Source organism: Taurulus bubalis (assembly GCF_910589615.1).
Source record: "Taurulus bubalis genome assembly, chromosome: 10".
NCBI classification, from domain to species: domain Eukaryota; kingdom Metazoa; phylum Chordata; class Actinopteri; order Perciformes; family Cottidae; genus Taurulus; species Taurulus bubalis.
The window spans coordinates 10,434,892-10,456,209 of NC_136598.1; the positions used below are offsets into that span (position 1 = coordinate 10,434,892).

At 43.1% G+C, this 21,318-nt stretch overlaps 2 protein-coding genes across 2 annotated transcripts in view; one reads left to right on the forward strand and one right to left on the reverse strand.

The window, feature by feature from the left end:
* Positions 1-1,183: 1,183 nt before the first annotated feature.
* pgr (progesterone receptor) lies at positions 1,184-7,693 on the forward strand (the record flags this gene model as incomplete). The annotated part of the gene is made up of 9 exons (XM_079225527.1): positions 1,184-1,747; positions 1,880-2,061; positions 2,590-2,699; positions 3,663-3,779; positions 4,013-4,318; positions 4,760-4,904; positions 5,071-5,201; positions 7,132-7,289; positions 7,404-7,693. 9 exons carry the CDS (start codon positions 1,184-1,186, stop codon positions 7,557-7,559), a joined length of 1,869 nt encoding a protein of 622 aa, XP_079081653.1. The 3' UTR covers positions 7,560-7,693.
* Positions 7,694-9,554: 1,861 nt separating this feature from the next.
* Positions 9,555-21,318, reverse strand: part of arhgap42b (Rho GTPase activating protein 42b) — a gene marked incomplete at both ends in the record, with an annotated part of 56,451 nt that continues 44,687 nt past the window's right edge. Inside the window, 17 exons of the mRNA XM_079225257.1 lie at positions 9,555-9,643; positions 10,572-10,651; positions 10,756-10,818; positions 12,018-12,171; positions 12,485-12,874; positions 13,059-13,209; positions 13,572-13,731; positions 13,966-14,071; positions 14,890-14,948; positions 15,121-15,205; positions 15,883-15,957; positions 16,118-16,180; positions 16,513-16,552; positions 16,854-16,932; positions 19,426-19,535; positions 20,175-20,275; positions 20,636-20,765. Coding sequence (XP_079081383.1) covers positions 9,555-9,643; positions 10,572-10,651; positions 10,756-10,818; positions 12,018-12,171; positions 12,485-12,874; positions 13,059-13,209; positions 13,572-13,731; positions 13,966-14,071; positions 14,890-14,948; positions 15,121-15,205; positions 15,883-15,957; positions 16,118-16,180; positions 16,513-16,552; positions 16,854-16,932; positions 19,426-19,535; positions 20,175-20,275; positions 20,636-20,765 — 1,935 coding nt within the window. The remainder of the gene's footprint in view (positions 9,644-10,571; positions 10,652-10,755; positions 10,819-12,017; positions 12,172-12,484; positions 12,875-13,058; positions 13,210-13,571; positions 13,732-13,965; positions 14,072-14,889; positions 14,949-15,120; positions 15,206-15,882; positions 15,958-16,117; positions 16,181-16,512; positions 16,553-16,853; positions 16,933-19,425; positions 19,536-20,174; positions 20,276-20,635; positions 20,766-21,318) is intronic.

Here is a 21,318-nt window from a genome sequence, read left to right on the forward strand (position 1 = left end):
AACAACCTGAATTAATCATGAATTGCAGTATTAGAACATGTTTATAAAGCACATGTTAACCATTAGTGCATCATCTATAAGTCCCTAATACTTGGTTTGCAATATATATTACCTAATTTACAAATGGGGAATCCATAATTGATAAAGTATGACCCAATCATGAAATGCATAACAGTCAAGCTTATTAATGAAGACTAAAAGATTTATAACTTTATGAATTACATACTAGTGAGTGTTCATGTTGGAACAATGCTTTATAAATGATAAATTAAGTGTTTACTCATACTTTACTAATGCTAAATAATGTGTAAGCGCGACCAATAAAACTTCAAAAGCACAACGGAAATTATTGTTCTCTTCTGATTCTTCCATTTGTTTCTTTGTTACACAAAACACATATTATCATGGCTGAAAGAGGTATTACTTACCCATAACAAGTATATATATATATATATAAATATATATATATACACACACACACACACACACACACACACACACTAATAATGACAACATATTGGGTCTTGAGCCTCAGCAGTGCTGGTATAGCATGACTAAGGAGTTTTGGAATAATGATTAACTTAGTGAAAGATGGTGTCATCTTTCAAAAGGCAACTATCTCCAATACTTTCTCATTTGGCCCAAACTGTCGTCATGTATCTTCCTCCATGAGCAGTAGGGTGGAGACTAGCGGCCCTTGGCAATGAAGCGATGCCCTCTCCTCATTGGCTGCTATTCTCCTGGCGCTCTGCTGCACCTCCACACATGTGTGGCGGGGCTGTGCACGGATTCTTCCCCTTGGCATCATTCGGAGGATTGGTCGTGTCGTCTGAATGAGGACAGATATTGGAAATCTGTGAAAAAGGGAAAAGAACACCCAGTCCGCTTAGAAACATGCCACCCACAATCAGAGCCACTCGTCATTTACTTAAACATGCAACGTTTATTTTCTGAAAGAGTTCGTAACTGCGCACTTGTAAACCTTTGCCATAAACACGCAAACCTGTCCTCGCTGTCCCGGACGGCGGACCAGACTCCCATGTGAAGGAGAGACGTAGTCACAACTTTTCTCTCGCCGGGGAGGAGGATTACAGCAAAGACTCAGAGCAGCAACAGTTGCTCAGACCGCGTCCAGCCTCCGGGGCGCACTCAGGTCTCTGTTGCGCACTTCGCGGTTCGGAAAATGGAGAATAAAATAAACGGGAGGATGAGCGCCATCAACACCTCTATCGCCGACTCCACCGACACAAGAGTGAGTGACTTAATTGAAGCCGGCTTCATTAATTCTAAACTATCCAACGAGTCACCGCCGCTGACTTGCATGTCCTCCGCCGTGCGTCATTTTGGAAACGTCGGTGCGCTGTTCCACGGTTTGAATGCAAGCGGCGACGGCGCGGTGTTCAAAGACTGCAGCATGCTCGATGCTTCACCTGCTGCCAAACAGTTCTACGACCGCGGCGGAGAGTATCTCAAGTGTGACGCTGTGCCGTGGGAGGATTTTGCAAAAGTTCAGAGGACGAACGCGGCCACGTCCGACAGTTTGCCCGGCTGCGCGAGTTTGAGCCTCTCCTCGGCCACCGGGGCGTTCAAGTTCATCAAAGACGAAAAGGAGCCCTCTGTGATCATGGACACCCCGTGTCCCAACTTTGAGCCGTCGTCGGAGATGGCGGCCCTCGACATGTGCTGCGACCCCGACAGGAAGCTGGTGCTGAGTGACGGGGAGTCGGCAGGCTTCACGCCGGCTGCGGTGTGTCCCCGGCCGGGTTTGGAGGGATCCCCGAACTTCCTGCTCGACCTGAACCCGGCGGAGCAGCTCCAGGTGAGGACGGTGTCCGGGAAGGCTGGCGTCAACTTTGACGCAGACACAAACGCAGGCCAGCAGCTGACGGTGTACAAGACCGAAGCCCCCCGCTGGCAGGCGCAGACGTCTCCGGCCGAACCCCAGTACTGGTGTCAGTCCGCAGGAGGGACTGAGGACCTGTTCGCGCACGGCGGCTACGACGGGTTCCAGACCCCGGCCCTGACTCACAGGAACCCGGCCCCTTACTCCGCATTCCCCGGGTAATTACTGCATGGATGTCAACGTGATGCTCCATCTGAACTGTTCCATCCACACCGAATCACCCATCAACTTTTAATGAAAGTGGACTGCTATATGACACTTGATAGATAGAAAAGACTCTTTTTTTGACATAATTACCCGTTCTTAAGCCAGTTTACTGCTGGAGTGGAAATAAAGTAACTTTTGTCTGACAGAGTCATCTTCACTATTCCTCTTTATCTAAACTCTCTCACAGAAACGTTCATCTGTCTGTTGAAAACACAAATGCTGAGGAGATCTTATCCAATTTGGCCTGGTTTCCCTTTTATAGTTTTATAAGCTTTACATTATCTCAGGGGTTAAACAACAATCATGTATGTCATTGTAGCTTATTAAAAAGGCACATTTACTTTGTGCCTGACTGTACAGTTCATCATGTACAGATATTTAAGTTAAAATTAAGGTTTAAGATCAAGGTGTTCTGCTATATTGTATGAATTTAGCTTCATGGGCGACTTCATCAACGTATGTTTGTATTTTCTTCCCAGCATGCCCCCTCAGAGACTGTGTGTGATCTGTGGTGATGAGGCGTCTGGTTGTCACTATGGAGTCTTAACCTGCGGGAGCTGCAAAGTCTTTTTCAAGAGAGCAGTTGAAGGTGAGTGAAAAAAGCTTTCTGGAGATGTTAGGTTCCATCGACCAAATAATTTAAATAAATGTTATGTTCCATCTCCCAAATAATTTAAGAGAAATGTTATGTTCCATTAACCAACCATTTAAAGAAATGTTATGTTCCATCGACCAAATCATTTTAAGAAATGTTGTTTTTACTAAATCATTTTAAGCACACATTCAAAGTTTTCGGTTCTTTTCTTTTTGTACATTCAGTTACGACCGTCTTAGCCACATATGAACCATATTGGGATTGTTATGAAAGGGAATAAACGCATTAGCAGCAGACAGTTTAACTGCTTTTTTCCCAGAATGTATTCTATTTCAAGATGCCTTTTAACATCTGGCCAGTGACATGTGATCAAACATTCCTGTTTTAATAGCCCTGCACATTTTTTTTTTTTATTTCCCTACTCCAATCTACACTGTGGCAGTGCACTTTTTTCTGATGCCCGTATCTGTGTCTGTTATTGCATGTGTATAGTTCCCAATAAAATAAACTAAAAGATACAAATTAATAAATAAAACAACACGATTATTAATCTCTAATATCAGCTATCACAAGTCTACAGTGAAGGCTGTATCACAGTAAAGGGGAGTTACCACATCAAGGTCATTAGCAACAGTATCACATTAACCAGCGCTCACTGTGTTCTTCATCTCGGACTTGTTTTTCTCGTTATCTCGCAATGCGCGATAGAGAAGAGTCACTATGTCTCACCACGGCCGTGTCACTCTGTCCTCACAGCTTCACTTTTATCTAATTTCATTCTTCAGATCTCTCCTCAGAACGCTGCCTCGGTGCGGATGGAGGGCCCACGTTAATAGTCGAGAGCCCTTCAGCACTCCCGCCCCTCTCGTTACGCGCCTCTCCTCCGTGATACATATTGGAGAATCAATCGCTCGTTAACATCGGGTGCGTTGTCTTGTCCTCTGTTTGGCTCAACAGGCCATCACAGCTACCTCTGCGCTGGGCGGAATGACTGCATTGTGGACAAAATTCGGCGGAAGAATTGCCCCGCGTGCCGCCTCCGAAAGTGCTACCAAGCGGGAATGATGCTCGGAGGTAACCACTTGGTTGTGATTGCTTTTTGCACGGCGACATGCGGCCGACGCACACATGCAGAAACGAAACCGGTTGGTTATGTTACACCGGCTCTTCGCAATTAGCATCAAGTTGTGTTTAAACAGGATCCTTTCGCACATTGGTAATTGACTTGGCATAGATGAAAAAAAAAAAAAAAGAGCTCTGTAATTCGTTATCATCCGATCTAACCGAGCCTTGCACTCATGTCACAGGCAGGAAGCTGAAGCGTTTCGGGGCCTTGAAAGCCTTGGGTTTCGCCCCGTCCCTGATGTTCCAGTCCCACTTGGCCATGTCCAGCGACAACCAGGCCTTGACCTCCATGTCTTGCGTGCCGGGCATTCGTGAGGTGCAACTCTCCCAACAGATCCTCAACATTCTGGAAAACATCGAACCGGAGACCGTGTACTCCGGCTATGACAGCAGCCAGTCCGAGGGCCCGCACATTCTGCTCAACAGCCTCAACAGGCTGTGTGAGAAGCAGCTGTTGTGGATCGTCAAGTGGTCCAAGTCCCTGCCAGGTAACGGCCCTCTGCAGCTCAGGACCAGCACAGTTGTCGTCATGGGGACCCACCGGCAGTACTCGCCGAAGGTCTCAGCCTTAAGCGCCGGCTGAGCTAGAAGGCCATTATCATTGGTTAAGAGATAGGTGATTCAAAGTGTGGGAAGCTGAACAAATAGTACTGGTAAACTGATGTGCTGCACAGATGTTATGATAGGTTGCATCTACTATGACATATACATACATATATATATATATACATATATATATATATATATATATATATATATATATACATACATACATACATACATACATACATACATATATATACATACATACATACATACATACATATATATATATATATATATATATATATATATATATATATATATATATATATATACACACACACACACTCTAAATGAATAACGATACATTTTCTTTTCTTTCTTAGGGTTTCGTAATCTTCACATTAATGACCAGATGACTCTCATCCAGTACTCGTGGATGAACCTGATGGTGTTCTCTCTCGGCTGGCGCTCCTTTCAGAACGTCACCAGTGAATATTTGTACTTTGCGCCTGATCTGATTCTAAGTCAGTAAGTCACCTTCACCACACGGGCAATTTGAGTTCGTTTTTTATTCCTGAGGAACAAGAGTTACGGTTGTTTATTCACAAAGCAGTGGTTTGGGATAAAAATGAGGCTCGAGGCTTTTCAGAAACATTAACCATTTAGTGTTTTTTTCCTCTTTTGTTTCTGTCAGGGAGCAAATGAGGAGATCTCCGATTTACGACCTCTGCCTGGCAATACAGTTTATCCCCCAAGAGTTTTCAAATCTCCAAGTGACCCGCGAGGAATTTCTCTGTATGAAAGCCATCATTTTACTCAACACAGGTAAAAAGCCAGAAGCCTTCCTGGAGCAGGCTCAAGATGAATCACTTTTGTGCTGAACCTTCTCGTTCTAATTAACCGCACACGTAACTGTTGCGAACAGAGACGCAGAGCTTTGATGATCGTCCTCTGCAGAGCTGCACAATAAAGGTAGTGTTTCAAAGGGCGGCCGGACCGCGACGAGCTTTATGTAGCAGCTGCTATCAAGTGCTAGTTTTACAACGACTGAAAAACATTGTTTTTAACAGGAGAATGTGACCTCTAAAACTGCCCATTGTTGACTGCTGCATTTCCATCGTGTTTGTTGAGCTTTTGTCTACATTTTAAAAGTGCATGATAATAATTAAAAAAGGTAAAACAAATGTACCTATAAGCAGAGGTGTCAAAAGTATTCACATTCATTACTCAAGTAGATGTATAGATACTAGGGTTTAAAAATACTTCTGTAAAAGTTGAAGTATCAACTCAAGCTTTTTACTTAAGTAAAAGTACTGGTTTAAAAACTACTTAAAAGTATAAAAGTAAAAGTAATGTAAGGGGAATTTTTTTTTCCATTAAGGACAAACTCTTAAGCTGCGTCTCAGGGGCCTATAGTGCACTACCCCACCTCCCCCAAAACAATAATTTTTATAAAGGCCATAATGACTATAATGTTTTAAAATGTTATGTTGAAAAATGTGGGATGCACTAGGCTACCCGTTTCAGCTGCATATATGCCCATTTAAAATGATCACATTTTATTACAATGCAAATACATTAAAGTACCATATGTGTGCTACTGAGCATTAACATGCGTTTCATGGAGCGGAAGACATGATAACTAGTTGCCTATAAGTATTGTAATAGTGCAAAATAGGCGGCGGCGGCGACTCCGACACAAACACTTAAAGCTGTGGTTCTCAAACTTTTTCTGTAAATAACATAATTGTGTGACTCATCTGTGCTTTTATAAATAACAGAATAAAGAAAATTGCAATCACTTTCAAGTAAATCAGATTGCCCCATCAGTTTTGTGTAAGTTATATCTGTGCAAAAAATTACTCATTTAGTTACTACTGAACAGCTCATTGTGGAAAACAATAAGCTTTTAATTTTTTTTGCCAAACAAAACAGAATGAGTGCAGATATGTGAACCATCACGTTGTATCAGTATTAGTGGCTGCAGTGACCTGCTTTCCTCGACACGTATGTTATAAACGGGGTTGTAGATTTGATACGGCGTCTCTCAATTCATGCTCAATATTGAGCTTAGATCTGTTTTTTTTATTTTGAGAAACGCAACAGCAAGAAAAGACGAGCTCACGGAGCTCACGGCGTCGCGTCAAATCGCGCATGCGCAAGCGTAACCTGTTAACGGCATACCGTAACCATTTACCCGAAAGTACAGGCATTTGTCCATGTATATATATATATATATATATATATATATATATATATATATATATATATATGTATTTATTAATGACTTAGTTTTATATCTGTGTACTTTGTACTTTTGTAATATGTGAAGCAGCTCATTGTTGGTAGAAGACACGAACACTTTGTCTTGTTTCACCTGGAGCAGGAGAGCTGCTCCGGGTTCAGAGAGCTGCTCCGATGCGAGGAGAACTCCACTGCTCCTCACATGAGAGCTGCTGTTGCATCTTCACCCTATGAGCGTTTAAAACGCAGATATCGCGGTCTGCTTTTCACGCGACATATTTTTCGACGCTCACCTGTGTGCGCGCACGTATCTGTGGGCAACGGGGTAGAGAGGTTTTTGTGTGTGTTTTTGAACGATGACAAGCCGGAGTGAAAACAAACAAAAATGAAAATGTAAGGAGTAGAAGTAAAAAGTCGTCTGAAAAATAAATACTCCAGTAAAGTATACCCAAAATTTCTACTTAAGTAAGGTAACGAAGTACTTCGTTACTTGACACCTCTCTGTTTTCAGTGCCTCTTGAGGGACTCAAAAGTCAAGCAGCATTTGAAGACATGAGACAAAACTACATCCGGGAGCTGACCAAGGCCATCCACATGAGGGAGAAGGGCTTGGTGGCGAGCTCACAGCGATTCTACCACCTCACCAAACTGATGGACGCCATGCACGATGTACGCCCCCCCCGCCCCCCGTAGAGCTAAGCACAGCAGCGCTGACCCGCGTCTTTATCTAACCGCTACTTTAATGCCAAGACCAACTTTTTTCTTCTTCTTCTCTCTTGACAGATTGTGAAAAAGGTCAACCTGTTCTGTCTGAGCACCTTCATCCAGGCAGACGCAATGAGGGTGGAGTTTCCAGAGATGATGTCAGAGGTCATTGCCTCCCAGCTTCCCAAGGTCCTGGCTGGCATGGTGAGGCCCCTGGTGTTCCACACAAAGTGACGAAGCCAGCGGAGACATCTCGTGACTGAATTATTTACCCCACAATTACTGGATTCTTTATAGCCTTCGACTATTGTAGTCAGTCATTTATACTTTCCCCAATTGCCTCTAATGGTCTGTAATGGTGAAACAGAATGTCGTCCTTTGAAAATATGTTTTTCAGTACAGCGCTATCTTGAATATTATAAAGTTAGAAGCACCAATCAATAAAGCTCCTCTGTTTAATTCTGGTGTATCCAACCGTTCCCATCCTACAGCTTGGGTATAGATGGTACAAACTAGCTGATGAAAGTAGGTTTTGAGAAACACTAAATTATATTTTCGTAATGAAGCTGAAAAAAGAAAAGAAAAATACAAACAAAAAGGTTGAATATTCAGCAGTCTCACCAACATTTTTTTCAGGAGACACTAATGAAATTATTTTAGGGTGGCTCACTGCACCAGCGTCAGGGAGGAGAAACTGAAAATATGTTAAATATTTGACTAAAAACAAGCAAAAATGTGTTATTTCATTTCAGAAGGTGAGATTTGAAGTGAGTGCAGTAGTTTATAAAAATGCCCCATTTCACAATAAAATGTCTGGATCAGCAAGTACAAACAAATGTTCTCTTTCTCCTCGACGCATTGAGGTCGACATCAAAATGAACTGTAACTAAAATCAGTTCACACATTTTTAAACTGTACAGACAAGAACAATAAATGTGACCAAATAGTAAACACACTGACAATAGATTCTCACTACTCAGTGAGCACAAGTGAAACTCACCAACTAGGACAAATAATTTGGAACACAGGTCAAATCACGCTGTTTATTTAAAGACATGTTCATGCACCGTCAAGATACAGTAGATGATTGCAAGGAAACAAACTTGCCATATATCTATATATATAAACAAAACAAAAAAAGGATGCCAAATGTTGATATATATTTAGGATATGAATATCACTTCCCCTGCAAATTCAGACCGCAAGGGAGTATTATTCTAGCATGAACGCTCAAGGTCGCCTCGCACTGTTAAAAATGTAAATAGAAAAGAACATCATGATCCTGACATTTGGAGCAAATTTTCAGTTTGTAATAACTGAAGTGTGTGTGTGTTGTTGATTATTTTCTTTCTTTTAAGCTTAAATTACTTTCTTTTCAATAATCATGACCATTGTACTCTGGAAATGTTGTGACAGTAATGTCTCGTTATCAGTACGGGTACACCAGTGTACCAGTGAGTCCAGTGCCACAAGAGGCCACCTCATGAAAATAGCAATCATGACATTATATAAAAAAACTAAAACACAAATATTTGATGTGATAATTTATAGTAATAAACAGTTAATAAACAAAGTCAATATTGTTGATTAGCAACTACAGAAGAAGTCAAGAGCGTTACAGGACAGTACAGCTCACCAGAAAGTGCACTGCAGCAGCAGTGAGCAGGTTCAGTGGATGAACAACGATCACAGGCCACAAACATGAGCGTTAAGGTGCAAACCCATTCTGCTTTTCTTTATTAGATTCTAATAGATTAGTATCACTATTTAAAAAATCACAGTTAGTTTCAATTACAGCTAATAGAAGATGTTTATGAAACTGCAGATTTCCATTGATGAAAGGAAAGTGTTCTGTCGATATAATGAGAACGTTAAAAGATAATATATTTCTGAGAATAAAACTTGTGAAATTGATTGTGATCGTTTCGTGACTCTGGAGCCGAAAACTGGGATTAAAAAAACATCAGTGCGGTCGACAGGTAATACATTTTCATCCGACAATAATTTGGGAATCTCTGCAGATTCCACAAACATTTCGCGATGAAGTCGTTACAAAAAGGATACATTACATTATTTGGGATTTCTAGCTCTGTCAAAGCAATTACTGCACTGCTTGATACTTGGTCACTATGCAGAAACTAATAGAAACATTACAACCATCTGCCACATCGTGTATCGTTTTTTCTTCTTCATGGATACCATGAAAAAGATGCAATGTTTACCAGCTTCTTAGAGGAAGACGACATAATTCTCAGGGATTAAACCGGTTTTCCCCTCGTATGTTGCTTGGAGCCAGCTGGGTTCAACAGAGGGGTAGACTATGGGACAAAAAGAGAGGAGGAAATACTGAAATTGAATAGAAGCCACAAGTATAATCACTAAGCCATAATGTGGTTCCAATATTTCCCAGACTTGGTGAATAGTGGCACAAAAAAGGGAAAAAGATGCTGTTAGGCAGAAAAAATAAACATGGAAACCAGATTGAAAAGACTTTGGGTCAGCCTGCTCTTTGCATTCAGTCCCCATGGAGTATTTCAGCAAGCATGAAAGCAGGATCGCCTTGATTAATCACATTTTATATATATATATATATATATATATATATATATATATATATATATATATATATATATATATATTACACACACATACACACACACACACAGTATAAGCCTTAAAAACAGCAACGTTAATTTATGCTCAGATGCCCCGCGATGAGGAGGAATAGCTTTAAAAATGATCTGCTGAAACAATCTGGCAGGATTACATGCTTAAGAAGAATGTGGAGAAAACTGGCCCGTTAATGACGAGAGCAATAAAAGTACTGCTGGTAAGTCGGGAGCGTTTGTTGACGTTTTGGCGTTGGGCTGCTGGCGCTGCTGCCTGTGCTAACAGGGAACAGGCCCTGCTGCCTTCCATCTCTAGGTTACAGTGACCTGCCTGCACTGGTTGTGGGCCAAGTCATCTCCTGGTGGAAACGGCAAGAAGCAATAAAAACAAATAAAATCCCAGTGCTGTTTATACGTCAGCAGTGCATATGGGGGTGTCACGCTAAGAGCAAAACAAAATGTTTTTTGCCTCCACAAAAACACTGCCAAGCCCTTGCAGTGTGCTGCCAGGACACAACAGACTCTGTTGTGTCCACTGTCCAAGTGTCCGATCAGCCTACAGAAGGAGACCCGTGTGCTGTTGTGGGCACTTCTGCAGCAAAGTTGATCCCAAGCACACAATGTTTGCGCCGCTTACCGTTTGAGAAGTGCGCCCCCTGGGGGAAGCTGAGCTCGTGGCTGTGCTCGGCCTTGCAGGAATACATCGCCTTGGCATCTCTGCAACGACAATAAAAAGAGAAAAAAAACGAGCCAGTGTTGAAGTGGTGAGAGAGGGATCGATGAGGGGAAAACCTTTGGAGATGATGTCATATATACGGTACCGGCCGACTGCAACGGACTGCGATGGAGAGGCGTTTTCAAAAAGCAGTGCTCTGGCAGCGACCCTGAAACAACATGGGAAAGTTCAGTCCACTTCATTGTGTTAGGGGTAAAATAAAACAGCAGGTTTGATAAATGATGTCATCCAAATGCAAATATATACCCAGTGATCGCATGGTCAGAGTCGGTAAAAGAGGAAAAGTGTTTTCTATTTTGATACATCATTATCTATAAAATGCCGCCGCGGAGAGAAACAAAAACAAGTCTGTCCACTCCCTCCCGACCAGCATTCCTCATTGTTTTAGATTGAGGTGAAATGCGTAACAGCACAATACGGGAGGTTTCCTTCCTCCGGGCGGACCCAGCTCCAGCATGGCGCTGAATCGAGTTTAAACCGCCAACAAGGCTGCACTTGACCCCGCGTGCAGCAAACCTTGGAGTCAAGGGGACACCGGAGCCTGTCGTGAGCTGGGCGGGTGTTATGCAAGGGAACTAGAGAGAGACTGTGTGACTGGCTTCTCAGACAGGACAAGTCAAACAATCTATTAGTCTCGGGAGAAGGAGTGCAGATAGCTGCTGGGTCACGTCAACCCCAGAGCAGGCAGAGCGTGATTAAAGCCAGCTCTCCCACCAGAGAGGAAAAGGCATAAATCTCCAAACACATACTCATCTGATCTCAGAGAACTCTCAATGCTCATAAACAGAAGGAGGAGGAGGCTGATGACTCAGAGGGGAGCGAGACGGAGAGCAATGTTGCTCTACTGTCCTCGAGCATTATGGACTTTGCTATTTCGTTAAGGGACATTAAACTGCACACGAACACATTGCCCTTATATAAACTGAATATCCACAGGAGGCTTCAGAGGACAGCAACCAACAAATACTTTCATTATCAATTGATCTGTCTGTTGCTTTGGAATAATTAATGAATCGTTGTGTCTATAAAATGACAGAAAATACAGAAAAAGGCCATATTATGTTTCCCCAGAGCCCGTTTTCTCAGACAAACAGTACAAACCCCAATGTTTATTAGATGTACAATGATATACAAACAAAGAAAAGCAGAACATCCAAACCACTAAAGGTTTAGCGATAACTCAACATCAGAATTGTTGTTGATATTCTGACGATTGGCTCATCAATTATTCAGCGCTGGTTTTTAGTTGAGTAATAATGAGAGAAATGTCCACGAGATAAGATTTCATGGATGGCATTAGGAGTTCTAATGAGCGAAATGACGAGCGTTTTAAAAGCCATTAATTACACTGAGCCAGGCCTTTGGTAGCCGTTGCTGACTGGGTCCATTCGGCAGCGGAGCACTCGTTTTGGTGGCAGGTCCGGGTGCCCCGAGGGCTTCAGACTCTCGCTGGGCTCCAGTGTTGACAGACTTTGGATGGATCCAGAGCAGCTCCTGTGGCCTTGAGGGAGACATGCAAGTAGTACGTCTCCTGGTAAATGACACAAAGGCAATAAAGTTTGATACCTAAACAGCTCACACTCTGCATGCACCAAGTGACTGGAATAAGTCATGCAAATCACATTTTACCACTTCTGTTTGAAGTCAAGGGAGTGCCGTCAGTCTGAAGTCCTTCAGGAATAACTAATGACAATATAACTATCTCGTTTATGAATTCTGTCCTGAAAATGACAGAATTCATGAAGTTTCTCTCCGCTTCATTACTGCGCAGGAAACAAACGCAACGACCGGCACGAAGTGACGGATCCTCCTACCTTCAGATATATGCAGTGATTTCAGGGAGGGGCCGGCGGAGCGGTTCAACAGCGCTGGCCTGAGGTCAATGCTGCAGTGTGGGGCTTTTTTGGGGGCGGGAGACAGCTGGGGCGCTGTGCTCACGGAGGACATGCTGAGAGCATCCTCCGACTCTCCGTCCGTACGACCCGCGTCCTCCCTGGAGCTGGACTCCGGGCTGCTGAGACACACGGCGCTCCTGGGGCCGATTGAGAGCTGCGACGGCGTTCGCCGGAGGTCCAGCAGCGACTTGGCCTTGACCTGAGCAGAGCCGGTTGTTTTGGAGGAGCTATTCTGCTCAGAGGAGTGGGAGGACAAAGACTCCATGCTGCCCATGGGGGTGCTGCTTGGACTGCTGCTGAAAGTGTCACCTATGCAGGGACCAGAGAGGAGGCATACGAGGCCCTCATTAAAATCTGCTGCACCAGCTAATATGAGGTCAAGCTTCCAGAAATGTGGCGAGACAGTGTGTGCAGACGTCGGAGAGATTATTAAAGGCCGCCGACGGGGTTTTGTCAAATGATGGTGTGATGGCCCGCGGCGGTTGGTACTCACTTTCTGCATCTGCCAGGCACAGGGTTGGGGTGTAGAGGCTGCGGGGCTTCCTGGGCCCCGTGGACAGACAGATGGCCCTGCTCCTGCGAGAGCCGAGCTGGCTCTGGGGTTGGGGCAGGGGCACGTTGGGATCCGGAGGCTGGTGGAAGATCTGGAGGTCCAGAAAAAAGCACTGATTACGACACGATCTGTGTATTCCTCACCAGTTCAGACTGGTATTCACATTGTTTTTGAGCTTTGATACAAATATTTTAAGACTCTCACTGTCCGGTATAAAGGTGGGGGACATTTCTCAATTTAATTTCCAGAAAATGTAACATATCTACAATCATGCAATTCGAATTCAGTGCCCCGTAATAGAAGATATATCCATATTACCCACCTGCATGCGGTGTCATGTACAGTGTCTTTTAGTCAAGCATAAAAAAGAAAAAAAAGACAGTGCACATAAATGTGTTCTGTGTGTAGATATTGAAAAAGCTTGTTTCAGAGCAAAAGGCAAATGCAACTAACCTTGCTGAAGTTCTCGATAAGTATCTCCATCACTATGTTCTGAAACTTAATGTTCATCATGGCGGCCACGGTTTCCTCCTGGGAGCGCATCAGGGTGGGCCCAAAGATGACACCCAGGTTGGACACCGTCATCAGGTTGGACTGGCTTTGTGTGGAAACTCTGCAGGTCGAGGACATGGGTGTAAGATGCTGTTCTGTCTCGATAATGAAAACTCTTCACCAAGCGTGACGGTTTCATTCTTTACCAGCGACTGACAGTATTAGAAACACCGACAAATGCATTAGGGTGTACCCGAACTGTGAAAACTATTAAATCCGTCTCAGCAATTTTTATCTTCTCTTTTTTTCTTTTTAAAAGGCTGCAGTGTAACTGATTCATTACAGGAATACGTACGTGACGAGGTGCTTTATAAGCAGCTCCAGCATTTCCTTGTTCCTCTCGGGCAGCTTATGAACCAAAGCATGGACAGCACACACCCGGTAGTTCTGGTCATCTGACTCTGGGGAAAGGCAAATGAATATCAAATGATCAAGCGGATCATGTACCAACACACACAAAAAAGACAATTACCTGACAATTATTGACTTTTAGAATGGTCATATTTTGTATTAGGGTGCCTGTGATCAGAGGGATAGAATACTGTATTGTATTACTATTTTGTCACATTAATGTGCAGCCAATGTGATTAGAAATTAGATTTGATCAACGTGAATTACACTTGTATTTAAATAGAAAAATATCCACTTGATATTGTGGAAAAACAAAAACATAAACATGTAAAATGTAGCTCTTCAAATTCACATTCAACTTGAGACACTATATTCACAGAGGTGTAGAAAAAAACCCTCAAATGACTAGAGATTAAACCAGTTTAAGAGAGCTATGTAATGCATATGGCATGGAGCCATTTCCAGAGACGGACACTTTTTAAATTGGTTCAATCTCTTCTCATTTCACTTTCCCGCTGCCTGGCTGTTGCAACCACAAAGCCATCTCATTCTAAATTAATACATTTGACACGCAGTCCAGTTTAAAACTCAATCCCCTTTCAAAAAGGGGGGACCCAAAATCACAATATGTGAGACAAATTCTATCTGATCTAAATAAATGCAAGCGCACAGAATGTTCTAATCCATATGCGCTACCAAATGGCACGAACACAATTAATCCATAGTTGATCAAACATCTCACAGCAAACAGAAGAAAGGTCTCAAGTTTGACAAAGAATCTCTCTCTCATGTGCAATATTAAAACAATAAATGGTGGAATATGTATGTCGTCAAACTACAGCCCTCATAGTAACTTTGGGTAACTTACTGACAGCCATGATGAAATCTTTGTGGAGCTTGAAGGTCATTAGAGGCTCAGAGAGACACCTGGTGAATGAAGAGAACAGTTGGCATTTACTTCCTGAGTGACATGGGTCTTTTGAATGAGAGTCACTGGCAGCGCACAATGCAGGACAAACACCGGGTAGCTTTCAAAGAGGCATTATGGAGCTAATGATGATTCCTGAAAGAGGACGCCTAGCCGGTGGGGCGAGCTGACCTGAGGTAATTCTTGAGGCCGCTGGTAATAGTTTTGTTGTCCCACGTCTCTGGATCCAGGTCCATATCCACAGGTGCCCTGGATGCTATTGGAAACACATTACATTTTACCACAGTGCGTGAGCTGTACATTTCGTGGAGAAAACCAATACAACCAGACACGCCCTGACAGGCTGCCTCATAAAGCATTAAAAACCCCGTCTGTCTTCCTATGTGGAGAGGCTGGAGAGGAGAATCTGAAATTAATGCACACATACACGTGTGGTGTCTCCCGGAGATGGAGATCAAGCTTGAGGGGGAATTTAATAAATCCTTCAGACATTTCCTGTTCAAATGTACATGCAAACAGGATTACCTTGGATCATCTAATAAAGTAATGACAGAGTAATATGGGACCGGGTGGCTGTTACGCTGTCACGCCACAAGGAGGACCTCTTTCCTCACTCTGCAGGCTCATATTGTGTTTGCTAATGCTCCAGATTCAACATGAGGTGGATGGTGGACAGAAAGAGACGAGCTGTTTATACGCTAAAGCTTTATAAGCTAAATCAGGCATTTGGAAATGACAGAATAATCTATTTATGTTAGTTTTGCTACATGTAATGCTGTATATACGACACAAATAAATACTCATTAAAAAAAGCCTTAACATTGACAATATTTTTAATTTGGGCTCAAGTTCTTTTGAACACAGAGCTCATTAGTCGTTTCTAGTCTGCTGAGCTGTGTAAACACGTTATTTTCTGATTTTAAGGCTACTTACAAAATACTGTGGTCATCAGCTTCTGTACTTTGGAGTTGACCCCTCCAATCCTGTACAGTCCCATTGTATTTAAGCCTACGTGGCAATGAGAGAGAAAAGGAAAGGGTTGGAACAAAGTTTTGCTGTTTAGTTAAGACTTATGCAAATGCAATGCGTTGTCATGTCCACTAATGAAGGAAGCGCATTGATATTCATAATCACAGCCAGGCTGCACTCAGAGATGTAAATGCCTCACCTCTAATCTCCACCAGGTCGATGCATTTCCTTACGAAGTTGAAGCCCGTCTCATTAAGAAATGCTGTAATACAACATGAGAATAAGGTTGACGCGTCAATTACCGTCTGCGTAAAGCACGCACTGTGCATGAGGAACAGGATCTCCCCTCTGTGTTTGGCTCTCACTAATAATGCACAGTCCTTGTGCTGAAAGGCGCCGCCATGTCAGCTGAGTGGGTGTATGTCAAGTTATTGTGTTAATGAATGCAGATGGCTACACGTAACAACGTATGTGTTTGATATGTGCAGGCTGGGGATTTTTATTTAAAGTCTTGGAAAGCTAGATTTACACATTTCAATGATGAAAGGAGATTGGAAAGATATATATACATACAAAATAGAAAAACACACTTACTTTCTTCTTTTTTGCTTAATATAGCTGGCAGGTTGTAAATCTAGAGAAAGTTCACAAAATTATTATTATGTTAACGAGCTCTGGTTAAAATTGAAAAAAAAAAAAATATTCCCAGAAAGAACCGAATTCTGGTTTTCCCAGAGGGTCTGTTAAGCCGTCTGTCCTATTATTAGCACAAGTGGACAGTGGGGTCATGGTTTCTCAAAAAAGAACATAACATGAACCCTCCAGATGAGGGTGCCAGTCACAAATAAGTCAGCTTGGGTATTGTTTTCCCCGTCTAAAAGCAGCAGCCTGCCTCATAATGAATATTTCAAAGACAAACAGGCAGAGTTCCTCACCGGCTCCTTGCCATCCATGGCCTCCAGCCACAATCTTCTGTTGGGCTCGGAGAGTGCCTGCAGTGTCATAACGCCGTGCCTGCAAAGATTTCAGAGAAAAGCTGCTCTCAGTCTGATCTCATTGCCTCGGGGGCCCTGGACAGACCTTGTTTACATTGGATCAGACCACTATAAAAGGACTAGTGCGACTAAAATAGCTCATGTGCAAATGCTTGACTTCAAACTGTGCCCTCGCTTGGCTCGGTGCTTCGCATTCCACAGTTAAAACGCTACATGTGCTTAAGATTAAAGTGATAAGTTTTGATTTGTTTTGGCACCCAACATGCATATAAGACCCTTAACATTTGTTCCTCGGTTCACTCGTGACACGAAGCATTACCTGCAGTCGGTACACAGCACTGTCAACATTATCTGACACTGGCAAACAAAAACAAAGCCCACCCGTAGTGATAGTTAGTGCTAGCATGGAGCCATGTCACGTGGCATGTGTTGCGATTAACGGGGAATATTAACCACACTTTCAGTGTTCACCTCCAGTGGCATCTCGCCATGCAGATAGTTTTGCATTCTTTTCACCAAGTTTGGAGACATCTTCCTCGGACATTAATGCGTCTACCCTTGAAAACAGTGGAGGGAATTACATTTCTGATGCTCACAACACTGAAAACATTTCAAAGATTCAACAGCGACACCTTTTTTTCATTGCCATGAGCAGCACAAATTAAATTATAATCACTGCGTAAATGTGTGCAAATAAAATAAAATTGTTCGCATGGCCGAATACTCTTTCGTAATTTGTGTGAACCAACCCTTTAAAAGGAGAGTTTGCCAGAATCCGGCGGGGCTATAGGTGTAACAGCATGTTTATTATAATGAGGATGAATGGATGAGCTTGAAGCCGACTGGAGCTTGGCCCACACTGTCCTTGTGGTTGGAACAAGCACCTTGGGGCCATCGCCCGTTTATGATAAATGAGATGCCCTGCAAATAAACTGCAGTTATTGTCCGTGCTCAGCAACACCACGCCAAGGGTGAGCGGGTGCCGCCGGCGCCGTGCAACAATAACGCACGGTGATGAGCTAGCTCTATATTCTGGAGCACACGTCCCGATAATGAGCTCATTCCGAGCCCTCATAACTCGATCAAGCCGGCCATCGTTCATCAGAATGCTCTTGAAGGCATTTGATCTTTGGCCAAACCCTCATCCCGTTATCAGAGTACCGCGCAAAATACAAATCCGTTATGAATGTTCCCACTCCGCAAAAAATTGTTAAACTTCTGAAGAGAGGCGAAATTATCAATTGATTCTCAGGAGGACGTAAATCAATGTGTTATTTGAGTAATTGCAGGCAAGTAGAAATCATTTTGGAATATGTCTGTGTCCTTAAGCCCATATTGACCAAGTGATTTTGTGAAGCGCCAAGACGACAGCATTTCATTAGAGGGTTCGGGTTAGAGACTGAGCGGGTGACACAAGTAGCAGCGCACATGCAGCACATGCAACTGCCCCGAGAGGGCAGCACTGGTCAGTTCACATACCGGACTTTATAGAAAAACTGAAGTGGCCTGAAAAGAGTTCCACGATAGATGTCATTTCTACATTGACATGAACAGAGAGAAAAGACGGACTGGGTAAATATCGATGTTGTGGACACACAACAAACAAGAGCCTGGGAAGGAGGGGACTGGAGGGACGTGCAGGAGACAAACAGAGCTGAAAACATCTGGTACACCGGGAGTCTTTGAAGATGTTAATCAAACCTGAACGGGTCTTGCAATGCTGAGTACTCTCATGATGATCTGGGTTAATTGCCACAATATCAATTGGGTTCAACAGGACACACAATGCATGAGAACAAGAAAATCCCCACGTGCACGTCCTCAATCTTCAAATAGGTTAGTTGTTTAAAAACTAAAAACATTATTTTTCTGTAGGGTGACTTTTGCTTTGATAGATAGTTGTATGCAAAAACTGCGGTATTTTTCAACCAAAATATCGCATGTTTTGTGTGTAAGTGACATTTAAATGGGAACTAAGGTGAACGTTGTACCGGCAGCTGTCAATCGAGCTGAGAGGGCATGTAACGTTACGTCCACTACAAGTGCTTGTTTTTGCCACTGAGAGGCTTGGAATGTTATTATAAGTGTAACATTATGGAAAGTACCCTACAGAGAAATACAACCAGTGTATTACAAGGGTATCAAGAGACCACTTGATTGACACTTCAGACGGGGGGAGGAGAGACTCCAAACGTTTACATTATTGTCCCTATTAATCAGTTAGACACAAAAACATGAAAAATAGGGTCCAAGTTGAAAAATACCAAAGTTACCCTCAAACTTCAAAATGTATAATTACTAGAGTGATGCCATGGCGACTATCATTATTTACACCACCGCACCGCAGCATGCTGATTCGATCTTTTCTCCAACACGCCGTTCCAACTAGTGATGGAAGACAAATGTCGACATGCTAGAGGTGGTGGTGATTATTATGTTTACTGGATGTTTTCAGTCCATGTAAGTGTGGAGACCTTTTTGGGAACACTTGTTTGATCAAACAGTCACAGACCTCTCCATCACTTCGATATCAAAGCAGAAACGCTTGTCGATGGAGTCCGTTTTCCTCCGAATGCAGGACTTGAGCTTGAACATCTCCGCCTGGTTCAGGACGAGACCGTTCTAAAAGATAAACATACCGTATCAATCAATATAAATAGGAATACAAAAAAAAAAAAACATTTGAATGCACTCGTGAAGCCTTTATCTTTGATTCTTCCCTTCATGCACGTCTAAAAACAGTAGTGCAATCATCTGATTAGTAAATGCAAAAGTTTGTTGGCAGGTGGTTGATCTAATACACAATGACATAATTATAACTGGATTATTTGATCTATATGAAGTCTCGAGAAGTTTTCACTCATATTTAAGTGCAAATGCTTGAAAATGAAGTGAATCTGTTTCGTTGATGTGTACAAAACAAGACACACACACACACACACACACACACACACACACACACACACACACACACACACACACACACACACACACACACACTCTTTGTAATGGGGTTATTTTCATTCCTCATGTCCCCTTTCTTGTTATTTGTGGATTTTGTTGTCTTTGAACCATTTTTGTCCACCTTGAGTTAACAAGTCTTTTGTTTTCTGTCCTGTCATCTTGATTTCTCTTTATTCCCCTCTGAGGCGAAGCATCCGCATCAGCCACGAGGGAGTTCTTCACTTCGCCCACACAGGTGATTCGTGCTCAGGCATCTGTACGTGCAACTAAACTGAACCAAAACTCAAACTAAACTACCTGTTTAGCGGCCGCTTTACTTTCAGTGTTGCTCATGGTGAAGGTCTTGCTGCCTTTCTCGTATGTGCAGTAGTGACGCGTCCAAGTGCATCCCAGGGGACCTAAGACACAAACACCAACAACACACAAGTGCTTGAGACTAAATATTTTTCTCTGAATCACAGGCTTTTGGAAAGACTTCTGAAAATCAATTTGCAATTAAAGTGTGATGAATCAAATGTTGTTTATCGCTGCTGATAAAAATCTACCATTTGGGCATCTCCCCTCCCCCCCGTGTTTGAGAGCACATCAAAGTGAATCGGTAAACAGGATGAATTATGAGCTCTGTGCGAGAGGATCTCCTCTGTAGAGGCCTGGGAAAGCTCCAGACATGTTTATGGTGATGGATGTAAAACCATGCACTTATAAGTGAGGTCTGAAGGGGGCTCTGACTGGCTTGGAGCCCGGCTACAAAGACTCACGTTTCTCCTGGACGTACAGGAAGCCTTCCATCGTCCACTGGCCTGGGGGTTTATAGTCCTGATCTGCAGACCGTATCCTCTTCATCAGCTTCTCCACTTCCTGCTTAGTGCTCACAAAGTTGTTTCGGGTCTGCGCAGGATTGGATTGTAATTGCATTAGCGGAGGAAGTCTTGTGCGACTTCATTTCTTTCCCTGCAGTTTCTCATCTCAAGTACCCCTTACTTTGCCTGCATCAAGGCGCAGACTGAAACCAACAAAGCAAAACACGTCAACCGATGATAAATGCTTCACATTTGTGCAACGGCGTGAGGACACCTGGGGGAAAGAACACATTGGCAAACTGTTTGGAAGTACAAGACGCAGCATCCAATTCCAAAACAGTGGATTCATATTGGAGGAATACACTCGAGGTGATACAAATTCAGGACTCAATCGTTAGCGCTCCCCGGACACCTCTTTTTTTTATTAGTTTTTATTTAAAAAGGTCAGTGTGAGGCTGTCTCATATCCCCTGCTACAGAGATGCTGAGACAGCCTCACCTTGTCCAGCTCCTATTAGAGCCCTCTGCATCTGAGGACATGGAGAGAGGGTCACGGGAGTGGAAATTGTCAGGGCAACGGCGCTGACATTTTGGGTCAGAGCGAAATTTGAGCCCTCAGGCTGCGAGTGGTGAGGTCATGGT